The 20,938-nt window shown below is 46.3% G+C and overlaps 1 protein-coding gene and 1 non-coding gene across 4 annotated transcripts in view; both read left to right on the forward strand.

Annotated features, from left to right (window-relative positions):
- The window catches only part of NPLOC4 (NPL4 homolog, ubiquitin recognition factor), a 58,641-nt gene that overhangs the window by 7,105 nt on the left and 30,598 nt on the right, over nucleotides 1–20,938 (forward strand). For all 3 annotated transcript variants that reach the window (XM_007125640.4, XM_024130058.3, XM_028484056.2), the window contains exons 3-9: nucleotides 4,845–4,957; nucleotides 9,438–9,614; nucleotides 11,627–11,675; nucleotides 12,407–12,501; nucleotides 14,806–14,929; nucleotides 17,091–17,270; nucleotides 20,646–20,732. In XM_007125640.4, the coding sequence (XP_007125702.1) occupies nucleotides 4,845–4,957; nucleotides 9,438–9,614; nucleotides 11,627–11,675; nucleotides 12,407–12,501; nucleotides 14,806–14,929; nucleotides 17,091–17,270; nucleotides 20,646–20,732 (825 nt within the window). The remainder of the gene's footprint in view (nucleotides 1–4,844; nucleotides 4,958–9,437; nucleotides 9,615–11,626; nucleotides 11,676–12,406; nucleotides 12,502–14,805; nucleotides 14,930–17,090; nucleotides 17,271–20,645; nucleotides 20,733–20,938) is intronic.
- On the forward strand, nucleotides 13,330–13,436 carry LOC112066616 (U6 spliceosomal RNA). The gene has a single exon (XR_002892761.1). It is a non-coding gene; the product is annotated as a U6 spliceosomal RNA (small nuclear RNA).

Raw genomic sequence — 20,938 nt, forward strand, 5'->3', positions numbered from 1 at the left:
AAAAAAAAAAAAAAAAAAAAAAAACTGAGATCCCTGTTCCTTCCTTGATTTATCATTAAATGGATTGTTTGATAGAAATGTTGAGGGGTGACAGTTGTTTAGCTAACTGGGTGACAGGTTTGCATGAGCCCAGGCAGTGACATGTATGTCAGCCCTGCTGCCCTGCAGGCGAGAGTTGTAAGCCTCTTGCTGTAAGATGCACCCGTTCTAGCGAAGTTCAAATGTCACCTTGTGATCATTTGTTTCCTGCTTTTTTTCACTTGGCAATAGGTTATGGACATAGTTTTATGTCAATAAATGTAGTTTTACGTCTTTTTTTTTCTGTGGTAAGAAAAATAACATAAAATTTGCTGTGTAAACCATGTTTAACTGTACAGTTCAGTAGCATTAAGTACATTCACAGTGCTGTGCAGCCATCACCACCATCCATCTCCAGAACTTTTTCATCTTCCCAAACTGAAACTCTGTCCCCATTAAACACTAACTCCCTCTCTCCCTCCCCCATCCCTTGGTAATCACTCTACTTTCTATCTCTATGAATCTTACTCCAGGTATCTCACATAAGTGGACTCATACTGATTTTTTTTTTTTAAGATTTTTTTGATGTGGACCATTTTCTTTTCTTTTTTTTTTTTTTTTTTTCGGTACATGGGCCTCTCACTGTTGTGGCCTCTCCCCTTGCGGGGCGCAGGCTCCGGTTCTTAAAGTCTTTATTGAATTTGTTACAATACTGCTTCTGTGTTATGTTTTGGTTTTTTGGCTGAGAGGCATGCAGGATCTTAGCCCCCAGACCAGGGATCGAACCTGCACCCCCTGCATTGGAAGGCAAAGTCCTAACCACTGGACTGCTGGGGAAGTCCCTTGATTTTTAATAATTAATAATTTGTGCATTTGTGCCTTATAAGTGGGCTTTGAAATGGCCTTCCTGTCTCCTCACAGACTTGCCTGAAAAGTGTATGTTGACCACTGTGAACATTGTTGGCTCCAACTTGCTGTCCCCATACTTGACAGCCTTAATCCTGATTTAATATGTGGCATTATGCCCTCTAAGGAAATTGGTTTTGCAAATGTGATGAGATGGCTTGCATTGAAAATCTCATAGAATCTTGAGTTACTGGTTCCTTTGAGACCATCTAATGCTTTTCACTCAAGAATTCCTTCTCTGTGAATCACCAGACCGTAAACCCCTCCAGGACAAGTTCTTCTGGCTGTGTTGGCCGGTGTCTTCCCTCACCTCCACGACCCAAGAGTTTGCTTCTGCTGCTGTCACTCCCCTGAATTGGCCCTTACTGAATCACCCCAGATCCTACCTCTATCTTTTTTTTTTCTTTTTCTTTTGGCCACGCTGTGTGGCTTGTGGGATCTTAGTTCCCCAACAAGGGATTGAACCTGTGCCCTCGGCAGTGAAAGTGCTGGACCACCAGGGAATTCCCCTCAGTCCTATCTTAACTGACCTCTCAGCAGCAAGTGACGTTTTCCCTTATAATACTTAAATTTTTTTTTTAACTGTGAAATAAAATACTTGCTAAGAAATGCTTGAAAAATATGAACAGCCGAAATGATTGATGATGAAGCAAATACCCAGGTCTGGGTGGGGGGCAGTGCCAGTCTCTAGCAACCATAGGTCAGCCTTCCTACTCCCTCACCCTGTCACCCCTCTCCTGACTTGACGGGGGTTGCTCCCCACCTTTTCTGTGTTTTACCGCACAGTATGCATTCCTAAACCCTAAATTTTAGTTTTGCCTATTTTGAACTTAAGATAACTGGAATCATGCCATGTATTCTTTTCTGTTACCTTCACTTATAAACATTTGTATTAATTTTACTCCATACCGTGTTTCTGGTTTTATTACAGTAGTTACACATCAAGATTACCTCAGATGTGAAATAAAGTTTTTAAGATTTTAATTGTGCTTTTATAAGACTCTACTAAGATTTTTTTTTTTAATGCTTGGTACCTTTTGTTAGATTTCTGTACCTTTAGGTAAAGAATTCACAGAGTTCAGAGAAGTGGTTATTTTCACAGGAGCATCATATAAAACCTAATACTTGTATTTCTTCATCTCCCAAAAGTGGGGTTCAACATATGTGAAGTAATGTTGTTGGTTATCGTATTTGAAAATGCAGCTGAATCTCAGTCCTGATATAAAGCACAGAGCTCAGTCATGTGGTCACAGGGAAGTTCCCTCTGCCCACAGGGCCACCCACATGGTACCCTACTCCACTCCGGAGATTGCCTTACATCCCAGGAGTGCTGTGCTAACTCACAAAGCCGACCTTCCTGGTACAAGAGTTCTTTCTCATTCTTGGCAATAATTGCAGTGCTTTGTCTACAGAAAAACAGAATAGTTTTGCAGAATAGATAAAGTGCCACAATTTGTTAATTTCAGTTTATATCTGTTTCAGAAAAAGAGAGCCATTATTTTTAGTCTTTATTTTTACCTTTTTGCTTTTGGGAATACAAATTTCACGGTCCTAATTTCCTGGTGCTTTATTTATTAATGCCACTTTTACCTTGGAGAGGAAAAAATCACATGGTATCAAATACTTGTAATACTTGATACAAAGTCTTAACTTAGTCTTAAAGGCCATTTCTTGTTATCATTTTCAGAATTTCAGAACGACAAGGTGATTCAGAGTTACCTTTTTAAAAATTTATTTATTTATCTGTTTTTGGCTGCGTTCGGTCTTCATTGCTGCGCACAGGATTTCTCTTGTTGCACCGAGCAGGGGCTACTCTTTGTTGTGGTGCGTGGGCTTCTCATTGCGGTGGCTTCTCTTGTTGCGGAGCATGGGCTCTAGGCGCGCGGGCTTTAGTAGTTGTGGCCCGCGGGCTCTAGAACGCAGGCCCAGTAGTTGTGGCGCACAGGCTTAGTTGTTCCACAGCATGTAGGATCTTCCCGGACCAGGGCTTGAACCCGTGTCCCCTGCATTGGCAGGCAGATTCTTAACCACTGCCCCACCAGGAAAGGCCCTAGAGTTACTTTCAATCATTTTTTTTAATCAGCAGAAAATACTGTTAGTACATAAAGTTAATCTTTAAACTCTTGTTTTCCTTACAGTAAATAAATTCTAGGTTGGTTTTTTTGTTTTTTTGTTTTTTGCGATACGTGGGCCTCTCACTGTTGCGGCCTCTCCCATTGCGGAGCACAGGCTCCGGACGCACAGGCTCAGCGGCCATGGCTCATGGGTCCAGCCGCTCCGCGGCATGTGGGACCCTCCCGGACCGGGGCACGAACCCGTGTCCCCTGCATCAGCAGGCGGACTCTCAACCACTGCTCCACCAGGGAAGCCCTTAAATTCTAGGTTTTATCAATAATTTCGTGTTAAAGGGCAAATCAATCATAGGTAAAAAACCCTGCTGCTTTTTACAAGGTAGAAAATGGGGGAAGGAGGTGAGCCTTTGGGTGACTCAGGGACATGTGGCTCCTCCCTGGTCCTGTTCCTGACCTGTGGTTGTTGCTCTGTCAGGATTCTCCTGGCAATTCTGTGATGGTTTCCTACTGTGTGATTTGGAGTTCTTACCTTCGTGTGTCCTCTGTGTCGGAGTTTCTGTCTGGTGTTGTTCAGCCTGAAGGACATCCTCTGGCATTTATTGTGGTGGAGGCTACGGGCAACAGGTGCCCTTGGGCCGCGGCATGTGGGACCCTCCCGGACCGGGGCACGAACCCGTGTCCCCTGCATCAGCAGGCGGACTCTCAACCACTGCTCCACCAGGGAAGCCCTTAAATTCTAGGTTTTATCAATAATTTCGTGTTAAAGGGCAAATCAATCATAGGTAAAAAACCCTGCTGCTTTTTACAAGGTAGAAAATGGGGGAAGGAGGTGAGCCTTTGGGTGACTCAGGGACATGTGGCTCCTCCCTGGTCCTGTTCCTGACCTGTGGTTGTTGCTCTGTCAGGATTCTCCTGGCAATTCTGTGATGGTTTCCTACTGTGTGATTTGGAGTTCTTACCTTCGTGTGTCCTCTGTGTCGGAGTTTCTGTCTGGTGTTGTTCAGCCTGAAGGACATCCTCTGGCATTTATTGTGGTGGAGGCTACGGGCAACAGGTGCCCTTGGGTCTTAAAGACCTGAGAATGTTTTCATTTTGCCCTTGTATTTGAAGGGTATTTTCTCCGGATGGAGAATTCTGAGTTGACAGATGTTTATTCCTGCCTCAGCACTTTAAAGATGTTGTTCCATTGTCTTCTGGTCTCCATTGATCTTTGGATTTTAGCAGTGTGATGATGACATGCCCAGGCGTAGTTTTCTCTTTATTTATCCTACTTTGGTTTTGCTGAACTTCCTGGATTTGTTACTCTTATGTTTTTCATCAAATTTAAGGGTTTTGGCCATTCTTTCTTCAAATGTTTTTCAGTCCTAGCCTTATTCTCTTCTGAGGATCATTTGATATTGTCCCAGGGGTTCCTAAGACTCTGTTCATTTTTCTTTCAAATCTCTGTCTTCAGATTGTCTGGTTTCTGTTAACCCATCTTTAATTGACTTTGTTTTTGTCATCTCCCTTCTGATGATAAGCCCACCCAGTGATTTTCTATTTCAGTTATTGTGTTTTTCAGTTGTAGAATTTTTGTTTGATTCTATTTTATCATTTCTGTTTCTCTGCCAAGATTCCCTGTCTCTTCTTTGTTTAGCTCTACTCTGATGACCCTAAAAGTCAAGCTCCAGATCTGACCCCTCTCTTGGCCCCAGACTCAAATTTCCTCACGAGAGAGCAAAATAACAAGAGAAATTTGGTTAATGAGGAGCAGTTACTAAACTCACTAGTACTGTCTGGTGTATATGTGGTCAGAGTAGTGAGACTTCAACATTTTATTAAATCTCTGTTGTTTGGGTCTTGTTTTAGGTCGCAAAGGAGTTTGGCTTCCAAAATAACGGCTTCTCGGTTTACATCAATAGAAACAAGACTGGAGAAATAACAGCGTCATCTAACAAATCCCTCAACCTGCTGAAGATCAAGTGAGTGCCCAAGGGGAGAAGGTGGGGAGTGGGGAGGGCATGCTGGCACCAGTTACCCGCCTGAGGCTGCTCAGTTCTCTCCTTTTTCCTTCTCGTGCTACTGTGATTACGGTCCCAAACGCAGACCAAAGTGCAGGTGACTCTGCTTCTTGCCAGGTGTTTGGCAGCCACACTGAATCTGCAGTTACTCTTGAGCCGGTTTGATTGACTTGCGGAATTCGGGGATGTATGTCACAGAGAAGGAGTATGGTCCTGGGTTGTGTGTGCACCTGCACACTCAGCTGCTTCACTGCGGAGAAGGACCTTGAATGTAGCTCTGTGCGTCGTTCTGCCTCGGGACCTGCTTGCGAGGTTGGGGGCTGGCAGTACAGTGGCCTGTTACCCACGCTGTATTTCTTGCTGGCAGGACACCCTGGAGTGCCTTAGAATTGATGGGTAATGTCAGAAGGAGTTTCTAGGGTGCAGAGACCTCTTCCTGCAGCCCACTGCCTGTTTTTCTAGTTTTATGGGAGCACAGCCACATTCATTCGTTTATGTGTTTTCACGCTACAAGGGCAGGGCTGAGTGATTGTGACAGAGACTGTATGGTCTGCAAAGCTGAAAATGTTTACTATTTGGCCCTTTACAGAGAGGTTTGCTGACTCCTGTCTGAACTGCCTGGGCACACCTCATGTATCAGTGAGCAGAACCCTTCAAGTCATCTTTATCCTCAGACAGAGGGCAGGGAATTCTCCCATCGGGGCTACAGGCAGCCTGGCTGCTGTAGCCACTGGCTGAGGGTTGGGCTGGGCTTTGCTGGCACTTGGCTGTGTACCTTTTACCAGTCAGAATAATAGGCTATTTTGGCAGTTTGTGTGGTCATTTTTAGATTCACAACTAGTATATCTAAGGGGGAAAAATACAGTTTTAGCATTAATTTATTTGTTCTTCAACAAATATTCGCTCGGCACCTGCTCTTTGCCTGCCGCTGTGATGATGTAAAGCCTTTCCCTGTTTACGTTCGTTTCCAGTGGGTGAGGGTCATCTTTTCTTCCAGCTTGCAAAGGGTTTTTGCATCTTGAGAATCACTTCCTATGGGCGTTACTCGGGTTTGGACTCACACCCAACACTCACTGGCTGTGTGCCTGGGAAGTCACCTAACCTCACTGGGCCTTACCACCCTTGTCTCAAGGGGGTGGCGATGCCTCCTCCACATGGTTGTCCGGTGCCTGCACGTGACAAGCAGCACTGCAGGGGTGGCAGCTGTGTGTCTAAGCTATTCTGATGACTGGATGCCAGAAACGGGGGCCGCAGAGTGAAACACCCTGTCTACCTGAGGTGTGGTCACAGTTGGATGGCATGTCTTTCTGGATTTTCCTAGAGCATGTCTTTCCAGTGATAGTTGTGATGCTTGTTGAGCAGCACAAGCCCAAACTTGAGAACCTCGTCCTGGCACCGCTCGAGAGTTATCTGACCGTGTCTGTAAGAGTGTGGTCACCCTGAGCTCCTTGTGGGTTTCACTCCACTGCCTCTGCTTCCATTGTCGCAGTTCAGCTGGCTGTTATAATTCTTTTGTTCATTTGTAGGTTCTTTTTTTCCCCTCTGGATGCTTTTAAGATCTTCTGTTTGTCTTGGGGTCCTGTGGTTCCTGTTTGACCTGTCCAGGTGTGGATTCCTAGTTGGTTGGTTGGTTGGTTTAATGCTACCTGATGTAAAATGTGTTTTCTGTATCTGCAGGTTAGGTCTAGAAAATTCTTGGCCATTATCTCTATTTATTTTTTTAAAGGTATTTTATTTATTTTTATATTTTGTTTATTTATTTATTTAGCTGCTTCGGGTCTTAGCTGTGACACATGGGATCTTCGTTGCAGCACGCAGGCTTCTCTCTCTAGTTGTGGCGTGCAAGCTCAGTAGTTGTGGTGCGCGGGCTCTAGAGCACGTCAGCTTATTAGTTGCCCCGCAGCATGTGGAATCTTAGTTCCCCAACCACGGATCGAACCTGCGTCCCCTGTATTGGGAGGCGGATTCTTAACCACTAGACCACCAGGAAAGTCCACATTATATCTAAATATTACCTCTCCCCCATTCCCTCTATTATTTCAGTGATTACGTTTTTAACTTTTTTCTATTTAATTCTGTTTGATTCCTTTCAGCCCTGTCTGTTAGGTCATGTGCTCACAGGGGCTCCTTCCCAGCTCCTGCTATGCTCTCACACTGACCCCCAGGCTCCCAGTGAAGACTGCTGGGTTCTCTGGAGGCTCTGCCTTGGCCTGTCACACACCTGATGCTTCCCTCTCGGGTCTTGAGGTGTCTGGGGTCAGTCTCCCCCGAGTGAATTCAGGGTTTGTGAGGGTCCTGTCACACTGTTGCTGTTGTTGTCGAGCCTGTCCCTAAGCGGGGGATTTGGGAAGAGCTGCTGAGTCTGCAGCCCCTCCGCCCACTCTCCGAGCCTCTGGTCATTGCGGATTGCGGATAGTCTCTTGTTGCTTGTACTCTTTTTGTTCTGTTTCCAGCTAACATTCCATACGTAAGTTTATATTCTTTGTCTTGGATTCCACACCTGAAGTCCTTGGCTGTCTAAATCTGTTGATTGTTGTCTGCCCTCTGTTGCTCGCAGTGGCTTGTTTCTCTTGTATATTTGGTGATCTTTTTTTGAGAGCTTATATTTGGCCAGTCTTGGTCTTAGGGGACCCTGAAAGATCTGGGCTTGGTGGCTTTTCTACGGAGAAGCCATTTGCTTCTGTCGGCACAAGGGGGCGTCATGGACCCAGCACTTGAGTTAATTTCTGTCTTTGGTTTCCTGAACCAAGTAGCATCCCTGATTCTACCCCGGACACATGGCAGAGCAGGCCTTTGGTTACAGACTTCTCAGCAGTGACTTTTTCCCCTACAGCATAGTGGATGGAGGAGACAGGATTCCTCCTTGGTTCCTGTTTTCAACTGGTGGGTTTTTCCCAGCGGTTGAGACATCCTTCGGACATCTGGCTTTGTGTGGCATTTCAGGTTCAGCAGCTCGCTTTGGGCAGGAAGGCTCAAGTTCTCGTCTCTCGTGGCCCAGACAATGGCTATAAGCCAAGCTCAGGGTTCCCATGATGGGCTGGCCGGAGGTTCCTTCACTACTCTTATTTGAGCTGCTGTGGGTTTTTGGACCCTTGGGGAAACTCCTTTCTTTAGAGCTCCACAGTGCATTTTAGAGGATATTTGTTAAAACTGATGTAGCATTTGAGCCATGTATCCTGAAGCTGGAAGGTGTTTAGGAATATCTCATTTGCTGTTAGAAGCAAATTCTTCAATTACAAGTTGGTGATTTTATCACGCTAAATTATGGGAGGGAAAAGAGGGGCGAGCAGACCCGTTGAAGAGCTGCAGCCCAGCCTCCTGCCGTCCCAGCTGTGGCGCCTGCTCCTATTCTCTCCGTTTGTTGGTTGGGGGCTGCAGGCAGTTCTTTCAGTCTTTCTTCCTGTATGTGCATCTTGTTGAGAGCAGTGAAATACTTGCCTGGTGGTGGTGCTACAGCTTTTCCTCCTGTACTGGTGTTGAACACGCTGAGTGTCTCAGGACCCGCAGTGCTCCCGGGTGGGGACTGTTCACCCATACTGGCGGGGTGGCAGTCAGGCTCTGGCTAAGTCAGCAGTGGGTCTGACGGTGGAAGGACGCTGTTCACACTGAAAATGATCGAAAACCAAATATTGTCCTTTGCACTGTGAATCATGGCAGCCTTTGTGGAAAGCAGTACGTCAGCGGCTTTAGGAACAAACGAAACTCCTGAAGTCTAACGGGCCCTCTCCCGGAAATCCGCCCTACGGCCGGGAGACCGTGCGACCACCCGTCTCTGGGCGTTTCTGCAGTGGGGCCTGTGGTGGCAGGTCCCACAGGGAGCCATGTCCGTCATGCGGGGAGCAGCAAAGTGTATTCTGAGGCAACTTCACTGCAGAACGTTGATTAGACGTAGACCGTGTTTGGAGGGATTATGAGAGAACAGCAAATGCAGGAAGTGTGTCTCTTATCATCTCAGGTTTGTATATCAGTGACGTGTGTTATGTACACATGTATTTGTGAACGTAGAGAAAGCAGTAGAAGGATATGTCCCAGGCAAGTAAATGGGGGGCAGCTGAAGAGAAGGCCAAGGAACGAATGAGGGAAAGTGGGAGCTAAGCAGAGAAGGAGGAGGGAGGGGACCATGCAGCTCCAGTGTCAGCTGTGATTTTGTGTCTTCTTTGTGGAACCAGGTGCGTGTATGCATGTGCAGCATAGATTGCGCAGTGTGGTTGTAAGGAAGTTATGTTACAGTCCAGAGAGCCTGCTGCTGACTTTCACAGGGGAGGCGGGAAAAGAGAACTCGGGTCTCTTAAAATTGGAAGCCTTATTGTTTAGACCTGCAGGGTGGTTGATGTTGCTGTTTTCAGGTGTCAGAAGTTCTCACACCTGAGTTGATCTTCTGTGCAGCTCAGATTGTAAAGAAAGGAAGGCAGCTTCTACTTAACATTTGTCATTTGAACAGGCATGGAGATTTGTTGTTCCTGTTTCCCTCGAGCCTTGCTGGACCGTCGTCTGAGATGGAGACATCGTCCCCACTGGGGTTAAAGGCCTGTGGTGCTCCCAACGTGGTGGAAGATGAGATCGACCAGTACCTCAGCAGGCAGGACGGGAAGATCTACAGGAGCCGTGACCCACAGCTGTAAGTGCCTGCGGGGCCACAGTGTCAGTGAAGTGAAATGTCTGTAACGTGTCCTGATAAAGAAATGTAAGTTTTGAGTTTGACCATCTATTTTCAGATTACATCTCACTTCAAATTATTCTGTGAGCTTTCTCTCATTGTTTGAATCTCAAAGTATGCTCCACGTGTACTTTATTATTTTTTAAAATACACTGTGATTGTCCTTTTTTAAAATTAATTAATCAGTTTTTACTTTTGGATGCGTTGGGTCTTCTTTGCTGCGTGTGGGCTTTCTCTAGTTGTGGCGAGCGGGGGCTGCTCTTTGTTGCCGTGCGCAGGCTTCTTACTGCAGTGGCCTCTCTTGTTGCGGAGCACAGGCTCTAGGTGCACGGGCTTCAGTAGTTGTGGCACGCGGGCTCTAGAGCACAGGTTTTTTTTTTTGGTTTGTTTGTTTTAATTAATTTATTTATTTATTTATGGCTGTGTTGGGTCTTCGTTTCTGTGCGAGGGCTTTCTCTAGTTGTGGCAAGCGGGGGCCACTCTTCATCGCGGTGTGTGGGCCTCTCATTGTCGCGGCCTCTCTTGTTGCGGAGCATAGCCTCCAGACGTGCAGGTAGAGCACAGCTTAAGTAGTTGTGGCGTCAGGGCTTAGTTGCTTCGCGGTATCCCAGACCAGGGCTCGAACCTGTGTCCCCTGCACTGGCAGGCAGGTTCTTAACCACTGCGCCACCAGGGAAGCCCCACATGTAGTTTAAAATTTTCTAAGTGTTGAGAACTAAGAGTTCTAAGAAGTCCTCACCGTGGTGTGCCCCTGAGACACCTGAATGCTTGTGCAGAGTGGGCTTTAGCAAGTGTGACAGGGTGGAGGGGGTGGTACCTGGGCACCTGCTGGTGCAGGTCCTTGTTCACGTTGTCTCATTTAATTTTAGTGGAGGAATCTCAACCTTCCATATTCAGTACACTCTTTCCATTCTTCTAGGGAACACTTCATTTGCTGAAGGTGCTGCTCCTTCTTTGAATATTCACTTTTCACCAAGGAGTGTATAAAATGCTTATGCTTGTGTACATTTGTTTATTATAGATTTTTTGCAGTTCTTTTTAAGGAGACTGTTTAGAAACATCTGAATTCAAACTCAGTGATGTAAAATTGTCTGAGCGAAGATTGTCTCTTCAGTGGAGTCTTTGTAACTGCATCACCCTGTAATCAAGACATTGAGATATTGGGATTCCACATGCTGCATTAGTGACCCGTATGTCTCAGATCAAAGGGCCCCAGATGGTGCTGAGCTGCAGTTGGCGTGGAGCCACTCTGTGGCCGTGGCCATCAACTGGCTCTCTGCCCCCATTTGTGTTCCTCCCAGTGCCCCTCCTACCCCGATCCGTGTTTGTGAGACCTCATTAGGAATCTTTTTGAGTGTGCATGTGCCTGTGCGTGTATCACCTGCAAGAGTCTGCCTGTTGGGAGACTCAGGCCCTTTCTGCTCTGAAATGTAGAATGCAGTGCACCTAGGAGTTCCGACCCCATGTGGACATTGCTGTGACTGAGCCTGTTGGTGCCCGAACGCATCTCCACCGTCCTACTATGCGCAGACTGAAACCCACAGAGCCAAGCGTTCTTTTCATGCTTTTTTCCAAAATATGCATGAAGTGGGTGTTTTCCACACTTTAGCTATTTATGTACCATTCTCAGGGGTTTTGCCATGTCCATGTACCAACTTTCTTAGTCTTTACCAAACATTTTTATTTAAATTGACTTTAAATCCATTCAGTTTTGCTTTTAGTTTGTGTTAATATCCATGAAGTCAGTTAATATCCATGAAATCACAGGTTTGGTGCGCTGGTCGGTATTTTCTAATACACACCAAAATATTAAACCGTTAAAAACTGTTCACCACATACCATTTCAGATAATTTCATGTGGATGGGGAAGTACTTTATTAGGTATGATGTGCCTTTTAAGTATCAACATTCAGGGAGGCAGCAGCAGAAGAGCAGTGTGCTGACGCTGTGCGTTTCTCTTCCCTGTGCTCTAGGTGCCGACATGGGCCTCTGGGGAAGTGCGTGCACTGCGTTCCTCTAGAGGTGAGAGTCCGAGTAGAGTGAGTTCCCAGAGCCGTCTTGACACTTCCCCTAAGTCGCTGGGCTGGGTCGGAGTGGTTCAAGGAACTTACCTATTTATTGCCCTGGGCCTCGTATTCCCACTAGTGCAGGCTGCACTGAGAGGACGAGCCTTTATTTATGGGAGTGACCTTCTGGGTGGATTATGAACGGCTGGGGCATGGGTATTGCTGTGATAAAGGGGCAGCATTTACACTGGGCTCCCTGGACAGTCCTTTTAAAACCTGACACAAAGCTGGGCCTGGCGGTTTTCGTGCTCATTATTGTTTTGATTTACTCTACCCTGAATCTCACATCTCCTCTACTGATTTGTCGTGGTGAGGTTGAGTGTTACCACAATAATGCCGACTGGTGACTGGTTAACACTGAATTTACGGCAGGAAGGCCAACCTGATTTTCTTCATGAGGCTCCTCTTGCTTCGTTGTATGGCTTTTTTTTTTTTTTTTTTTTTGCAAAATTTACCTGACATTTATTTGACTTAGAGCATTTTGTGTTTAATAGAGATTCATTTCAATCTTGAAAAGATAACTGATACACAGAGAAGAACTTGGTTCTGACTTAGAACGATAGTGAGGACCCATCGCCAGTTCTCCCTCCTGCCTGCCCACCCGCCTCGGGGCTTGGCGGGTGGAGGCTGCGACTGCAACCCGACCCCAGCGGTGAGTGCATGACTGTTGACTGTGTGTTTTGGCAGCCTTTCGACGAGGACTACCTAAATCACCTGGAGCCTCCCGTGAAGCACATGTCCTTCCACGCCTACATCCGGAAGCTGACCGGAGGGGCCGACAAGTAAGCAGCCTGAGTGCAGGTGGCGGCACCCATGTGGCTTTGGGGCGCAGTTTGTTTTCTGTCTCTGGCACGTGTTGCTTAAAGCCCCTGGACATACGAGTGAGAAAAGTAAAGATCAAAGTCTGGGCGTGAAGTGTTTGTATTCCTCCAATCTTGTCCTGATTCTAAAAGAGAAACAAGTGGGGGGAGACTCTGGTGCCTGCTGTAATCCACAGTGCCCAGTGCATGGGCAGAGGCCAAGCAGGCAGAGGCCAGGCTGCGGAGGACCGGGGGCACCCCGCTGACCTCCCTTCGGGTATGCGGTACCCTGGCAACTTAGTTGTTTCTGAACCTGGATGAGATAAGGCGTGATGGTGGCCAGTCCTGTGTCTGTGGAGTCTGCCCTTTGCCCTGGAGGCTGCCTGTTTATCAGCTCAATTCCACAGCTGTAGCAGGGCTGAGGCAGTGGCGCTGTCCGTGGCTTGGCCCCTGGTGCCTCAGCATTGCTGTCTGCAGGCTCGGCCCGGCGGGCAGCGTGGCTGGGGTTGGGCAGTGGGAGCAGCCATCCTGGCTCTTGGAGAGCGCGCTGTGACAGTGCAAGCTGAGAGCAGTTTGATTTCTTTTAAACTATGTCAGCTACTTGCCTGCGCAACCCCCTTCTGTTGATGTGCTCACCTCACCAGAAAGTAACGGACTTCTTACTGTGATTTTATGATTCCTATCCGTGCAGGGAGAGGAGACGGTGGATGAACCCGAGTCAGCAACATTTTGTGAAGAATGTCATGGTGGCCTGCTCGTAGTTTTTCTCTGACAACCCGCTAACATCCTAAAATGACTTAAAAAAAGTTAGCGCTCGCTTCGGCAGCACATATACTAAAATTGGAACAATACAGAGAAGATTAGCATGGCCCCTGCGCAAGGATGACACGCAAATTTGTGAAGCGTTCCATATTTAAAAAAAAAAAAAAATTAGACCAGGAAAAAAAAAACAAACCCACCAGAAGCCCATTTTTGCCCATCTGTGGGGTAAGCTCTGGAGCTGTCTTGACCAGAGCATGAGTGTGCTGGGACCTGTCTGCCTTTTGTCAGTCTAGGTCAAGGGCTCGCTTGTTGCTGTTGTTAACATGCAGCCTGGGTGGCCATCATTGCTTCCCAGGTGCCATCGTTCCAGCATGCCGCTGGCTTGTGAGGACGGGACTGATCACTGGACCATTTGTGAATGGGAAAGTGGCAGAGGCTGAAGTCACTTGTGCAGACTCACCCCAAGTCCACAGTGGGGCCCAGGACATCCTCACTGACCAAAAGCAGAGTGAAGATATCTTTGTTATGTATCCTAATCAGGTTTTTTCTATGAATTAGAATTTTATACAGAAGTCTAAGTACGAGACTCATAAAGTAAATGTTTCTGATAAATTGATGGAACTTAAAAAGAACTTTATTTTCTGTCAGTGGCATAGGTTAGATCTAGATAGTTAGCAGTACAGTTGAAAATCTTATGTGGTACATATATACAATGAAATATTACTCAGCCATAGAAAGGAACGGAATTGGGTCATTTGTAGAGATGTGGATGGACCTTAGAGTGTCGTACAGAGTGAAGTAAGCCAGAAAGAGAAAAACAGATTTCATATATTAACGCATATATGTGGAATCTAGAAAAATGGTACAGATGAACCTATTTGCAGGGCAGGAATAGAGACGTAGACGTAGAGAACAGACGTGGACACGGATACGGAGAGTGTGGGACAAATTGGGAGATTAGTTTTGACAAATACACTACCACGTGTAAAATAGATAGCTAGTGGGAACTTGCCGTATAGCACAGGGAGCTCAGCTCAGTTCTCTGTGACGACCTAGATGGGTGGAATGGGGGTGTGGGAGGGAGGTCCAAGAGGGGGGGGATATAGGTATACATATACATATATATGTAGTGTATATGTGTATACGTATATATGTGTATATATAGATATACATTCACTTCATTATACAGCAGAAACTAACACAACATTGTAAAGCAACTATACTCCAATTTAAAATAAAAAGAAAAAGGAAAAAAAAATTTTCATAGCTGTTTAGTGGTAGTGAAAATTAAAACTTTTTATCGGAAAATAGTTCTGTATTCCTGTACAGTCTAGTGTACAGGACAGAAGCTACAACTCCATTAGAATAAGTTTTAGCACATTTTCCCTGCTGTGGATACCACGTGCTTAGCTCCTGAGAACTCCCTTCAGAAAGTGTAAGATACCTGACATTTTATTTCCAGCCTCCTGCTACACTTTTCACCATTGTAATGTTTAATTAATTAAGTTGCCTTTTCTTTTTCAGAGGGAAATTTGTTGCCCTGGAGAACATCAGTTGCAAGATTAAATCAGGGTGTGAGGGACACCTTCCATGGCCTAATGGCATCTGTACTAAGTGCCAGCCAAGTGCCATCACGCTGAATAGACAGGTGAGATGTTTGCTGTATCCATCTAGATGCAGAAAGCAGTAGATTTGTGTTCATGGCTGAGGAGTGAAAATGTCTGGAAAAGCCCCTCCTTGGAAAGGAGCTGCCGGTAGCAGTGTGAGTTACATGGGGCAGAGTCTCGGGTATTTTGGGGCTGACTGATTGACCCTTTTATGGAAATCATACACTGAGAACATTATTTGTAAGATCTCTAGCTCTTTCAAGCGTAGAGGGGAGCCTTCAGTTTCCTGTTTTGTTGGCTTGTGTGGAGGCAGAATTTTCTTGGTGACTGTTTAAAATGCTCAGTGGTTGTGACTTTCCCTTTTAAGAAACTGTGGCTCTGGAAATTGGTAGTTGAACAGAACTGCCCTGGGACCAGCTCAGGGCATCTGTCCAGGCCAGGTTAAGAAGGGACCTGGGCTCAGGAAGAAGTGAAAAAAGAATCAGGGAAAACTGTTTGCAGTTATTCTGGCTTTTTCCATTCTTATTGTCCAGCCCTCCAGGAATAGCCCTCCTCATCTTTCCCCTGCCGCTGCCAGCCCGTGTTTAGCTCCTTAGAATTCCACCCCTCCTTAACTGTTTGAGAACCTTTCTTCCCTTTCTTTCTCTCCTTCCCTCCATCCATCCCTCCCTCCCTCTCATTCTCTTCTTTCCTTCCTTCCTTCCTTCCTTCATTTCTTTCTGTTTATTTTGGCTGCATTGGGTCTTTGTTGCTGTGCACAGGCTTTCTCTAGTTGCGGCGAGTGGGGGCTACTCTTCGTTGCCGTATGTGGGCTTTTCATTGCGGTGGCTTCTCTTGTTGTGGAGCAAGGACTCTAGGCACACGGGCTTCAGTAGTTGCAGCACGTGGGCTTCAGTAGTTGTGATCCTTGGGCTCTAGGGTGCACGGGCTCAGTAGTTGTGGTGCACGGGCTTAGTTGCTCCGTGGTACGTGGGATCTTCCCGGACCAGAGATTGAACCCCTGTCCCCTGCATCGGCAGGCGGACTTTCAACCACTGCGCCACCAGGGAAGTCCGGCAGGTGGATTCTTAACCACTGCACCATCAGGGAACTCCCCTCCATTTTTTTTTAAGTTTTGTTTTTATTTTATTTTATTTTTGGCCGCGCTGCGCGGCATGCAGGATCTCAGTTCCCCAACTAGGGATCGAACCCTCGCTGCCTGCAGTGGAAGCTCAGAGTCTTAACCACTGGACCAGCAGGGAATTCCCCTTCTCTCTCTCTTTCTGTCTTAAATTTTTTTTTTTTTTTTTTTCCCCCGGTACGCGGGCCTCTCACTGTTGTGGCTTCTCCCCTTGCGAAGCACAGGCTCAGCGGCCATGGCTCATGGGCCCAGCTGTGCTGTGGCATGTGGGATTCTCCTGGACCGGGGCACGAACCCGTGTCCCCTCCATCGGCAGGTGGACTCTCAACCACTGCACCACCAGGGAAGCCCTTAATTTCTTTTTGAAAACTGTTTTTTTCACCTAGAGATTGTGAAAACCTGCATTTTAGGCAAAATCCCAGTAAGATTAATTTGAAATAATTTAATGAGAGTCCCATCTCTACCCCTCCCACCCACTAGAATCTGAAGTGGTCTTAAGGGCATAGCACATTCTTTTTTTTTTGGCTGCCCGTGTGGCATGCGGGATCTTAGTTCTCTGATCAGGGATCGAACCTGTGCCCACTGCATTGGGAGCGCAGAGTCTTAACCACTGGACCGCCAAGGAAGTCCCGAGAGTACATTCTTTTTTTTTTTTTTTTTTTTTAATAAGTTTATTTTTTAATTTATTGGCTGCGTCGGGCCTTCGTTGCTGTGCGCAGGCTTTCTCTCGTTGCAGAGAGTGGGGGCTACTCTTCGTTGTGGTGCGCGGGCTTCTCGTTGCAGTAGCTTCTCTTGTTGTGGAGCGCGGGCTTCAGTAGTTGTGGTGCACGGGCTTAAGTTGGTCCGTGGCATGTGGGATCTTCCCTGACCAGGGCTCGAAGCCATGTCCCCTGCATTGGCAGGCAGATTCTTAACCATTGTGCCATCAGGGAAGCCCCCGAGAGTACATTCTTAAAGTGTGTGTGTGTGTGTGTGTGTGTGTGTGTGTGTGTGTGTGTTTTAAAAAGCTAGGTAAAAGATACTTGTAAGCAGTTTGTGATAAAATAGTGTTTTAATTTAGCCCATTGTTGTTAACTCTACAGAAATACAGACATGTGGACAACATCATGTTTGAGAATCATACAGTTGCTGACCGCTTCCTTGACTTCTGGAGGAAGACAGGGAACCAGCACTTCGGGTACTTGTATGGACGGTACACGGAGCACAAAGACATTCCTCTTGGTATCAGGGCTGAAGTGGCTGCGATTTATGAACCTCCTCAGGTAGACGTGAACAGGATTTGCAGTCTACGGGTCTCTGTATTGCTTTGTTTTGAAGGCTGTATGGGAGCCCTTTTCAGGTTGCATGCTGCTTCTCTTACTGTATCATTTGCCCAGTCTATCTCTCTCTCTATACACACATACACAGTATTTATTTTCTGAATTATTGGAGAGTAAGATCATGGCCCCTAAATATTTCAGTGTATATTTCCAAAGAATAAGGACACGTTCTCATATAACAAGTACATTGAGCAACTTAAGTAAATCGAACTTTGATACAATATTTTTATGTAATCTGCCATCTTATTCAACTTTTGTCAGTTCCCCCAAAAGTGTCATACAGTTGCCCTCTCTCTTCTGCTTCTGTATCTCCTCTGCCCATGCCTACAATCAGCTGTCCCAGGATTTATGGAATTAGAGTCACAAAATTACTTAAGTTCTTTATCTTATGCTACACATGTAACTGTCTTAATAACTATCAAAATTACCACCAGTGTGGGACTGAAAACAGTACAAGATTGTTTTGGTGGGAGGGGCGGGCCCCTAGGGTATATCCCACTAGGGACCAGCAGTTGGTTAATGTGTTTTAAAGTCACTTGGAAGGGGCTTCCCTGGTGGCGCAGTGGTTGAGAGTCCGCCTGCTGATGCAGGGAATGTGGGTTCGTGCCCCGGTCCGGGAAAGTTCCACATGCCGCGGAGCGGCTGGGCTCATGAGCCATGGCCGCTGAGCCTGTGCGTCCGGAGCTTGTGCTCCGCAACGGGAGAGGCCACAACAGTGAGAGGCCCACATACTGCAAAAAAATAACAACAATAATAATAAAGTCACTTGGAAGATCTTCCCTGTATGATTGCGTCACCAACGAGTTACACATTTATGTTCGTTTGTTTTATTTTCAGTATTTAGAGATTGGTTTTATGTATGTATTTTTATTTTTTATTTATTTATTTTTAAAATGGATTTATTTATGGCTGCGTTGGGTCTTCGTGGCTGCCCGCGGGCTTTCTCTAGTTGCAGCGAGCGGGGGCTGCTCTTCGTTGCGATGCACGGGCTTCTCATTGCAGTGGCCTCTCTTGTTGCAGAGCATGAGCTCTAGGCGTGCGGGCTTTAGTAGTTGTGGTGTGTGGGCTCAGTAGTTGTGGCTTGTGGCCTCTAGAGCGCAGGCTAAGGAGTTGTGGCACACGGCTTAGTTGCTCCGTGGCATGTGGGATCTTCCCGGACCAGGGCTCGAACCCGTGTCCCCTGCATTGGCAGGAGGATTGTTAACTACTGCGCCACCAGGGAAGCCCGTATATATTTTTTAATTTGTACAATTATGTAAAATATTTATATGGTTGTATAGTATATATTATATAAAATATTTATTTTGTTTTATTGTATATAAGTTTACTACAAAAGTGAAGATTGGAACCGTATTGCATCATGGTTCATGATGTGCTGAGGTAGTTAGGGGAGGGTCTTACGCCTGCAGGTGACTGTGTGATATAAAAACACAAAAACACGGTGCACTGAGGCATGGCCAGAGGGGTGAATGGAACATAGTAAATGTTAGTGGCTGAATTAGGTGGTGGGATATCGGTGTTCACTGTAAATTCTTTAACCTTTGCTGTATGTCTGAAATTTTTTATTTAAAAAAATGTTGGAAAAGTAAAAAAAATTTGCACATTTGCAAAGTGAGATCTACAAACAATGTCTTCCCCTTAATCTAATCAAATTTCCTCCCTCTCCTATAGGTAGCCCCCACTTTAAGGAGTTTTCGGCTTAGATCTCTAAAGTTTGATTTTTTTAGTATAAGCAGATACACATATATTTCACACTATCCCCTCCTTTGTCTCTGGGTGGGCACCATGCCATACACAAGTGTGTCACCTGTGCCGTGTTCTGGAGGTCTCACCATGACTGGTCTACTTTTTAAATAAACCAGGGTCTGAAACTGCAGGCCTTGTGGCCACTGGCTGGTGTGCAGGTGTGTGGCTCCTGCACAGATGCCGTTTCTTCCCTGGCTGTATTTATACAGATTGTGTGTCGTCTACTCCCTTGAATATTCTTATTATTTACTGAGAGCTACAGATGAAATGTTTTACCAGGCTTTTTGTGATGGTTCACTTCCAGGGAGACATGAGATGGCAGTAGATGATCACCCAGAGGCCCTGCTTATCTGACTCTTTGGGCACTGAGTGTGCTCTGTCAGCGGGAGCTGCTTTTGGAAGCACAAGACGTTCCAATTCAGTTTTGAGGAGGGTCCTTTCACGAAGCATTTCAACAGTTCTGTTAAGAGTATGATTGAACAAAAATCGGAACGGAAGCCTCTGGTGTCCAGACTACTAACAACATCATCAGAGCTCCCAAATTGGGGATCTTGGAGGTTGAAACACTTGACCTTTAATAACCTCCAGCTCATTAGAAGTTGAAGCTCATGCTGCCACATGTCTTGAAACAAAATCCTTAGGTTTGTTCTGAGTTTGTGCTTTGACCTGTACTCTGGAGGTATTAATGATCTCCATATGGGTCATACCCAGCAACATAAAAGTTCTTTTGTTGTTTTGCTAGGATTTGACTAATTTACGAGGATATACCCAATTAGTATAACTCAATTTGGAATTACCTTCACTTTCATATTCTATAGCCAGGTCTTCTGCTCAGTATGATGCTTAGCGTTATGAGCTGCATTTCATGCAGATTAAAGATTTCAGCAAGCTTTGGCCTCTGCAGGAAGTGGGATCCTGTGGCCGGTGTAGGTTGCATGTGAGCCAGTGCAAGCCCCCCGCCACTGCCCCAAGCTGAGGGCTCTGCCCGCCGGTCAGCAGGTTACCGATTTCAGGTGCCCTGTCCTTGGCTTAGGGTGTGTGTATCTGTTGTACTCTCTCACTCTGCCTTGCCTGTGAAGCTAAGCACTGTCCCTGCAGGAGCTGCATACGAATTTTCCAAGGCTGTTTTCTGGGAACGAACGTTACCTTACAGCTCTAATCTTACCTAATCTAGCCAAGCCTATTTGGAGTGAAAACTATTTATCCACGGGAGTTTTGAAACTAACTTCTATCCCCAACGAAGGAACCTTAAGGTGTAGAGAGCCTTCCCTAGTCCTAAACAACGACATGTGTCATACGGAGCTGCTAACATGAACCAGCCTGAATATCGCCTCTTCGTGTTCTCTGAATCTTGATTAAAAGCAAAGCACAGCCCTAGAAGGGAAGAGGCTGGAGGGCTTGGCCTGTGTTAGTTATCTGGTTGAGCTTTTCCTGCTGCCTTAACCCTCCTTTTTGGCAAGGGGGAGACTGGTGCTCCTTTGTGACACTTGAGCCAGAAGTGGAACAGAGCTGCTGTGCTGCTTTTCTGAACCCCTCCTCTAAATCCATCTTCTCTCTTTAATACCCCCACAGATTGGTACACAGAATAGCTTGGAGCTTCTTGAGGACCCAAAGGCTGAGGTGGTTGATGAAATTGCTGCCAAACTTGGCCTGAGGAAGGTACTGAAGTATTCTCTTGGCTTTGAGGGGTGGGGCCTGGCTCTGTGTTGGGGACATCTAGGTGGGTGGTATGGCCAGGCCTGGTCTGGGACTGAACTCCCAACTGCACAAGGTCAGGTGCAGGCCTGGCACATTTTGAAACCTCGCTTGTTTATTGGGCGCCCAAAAAAGGATCCCAGTGCAGGGGCTGTTATTTTTTTATTATT

Source organism: Physeter macrocephalus, unplaced genomic scaffold, assembly GCF_002837175.3.
Source record: "Physeter macrocephalus isolate SW-GA unplaced genomic scaffold, ASM283717v5 random_113, whole genome shotgun sequence".
Taxonomy (NCBI): domain Eukaryota; kingdom Metazoa; phylum Chordata; class Mammalia; order Artiodactyla; family Physeteridae; genus Physeter; species Physeter macrocephalus.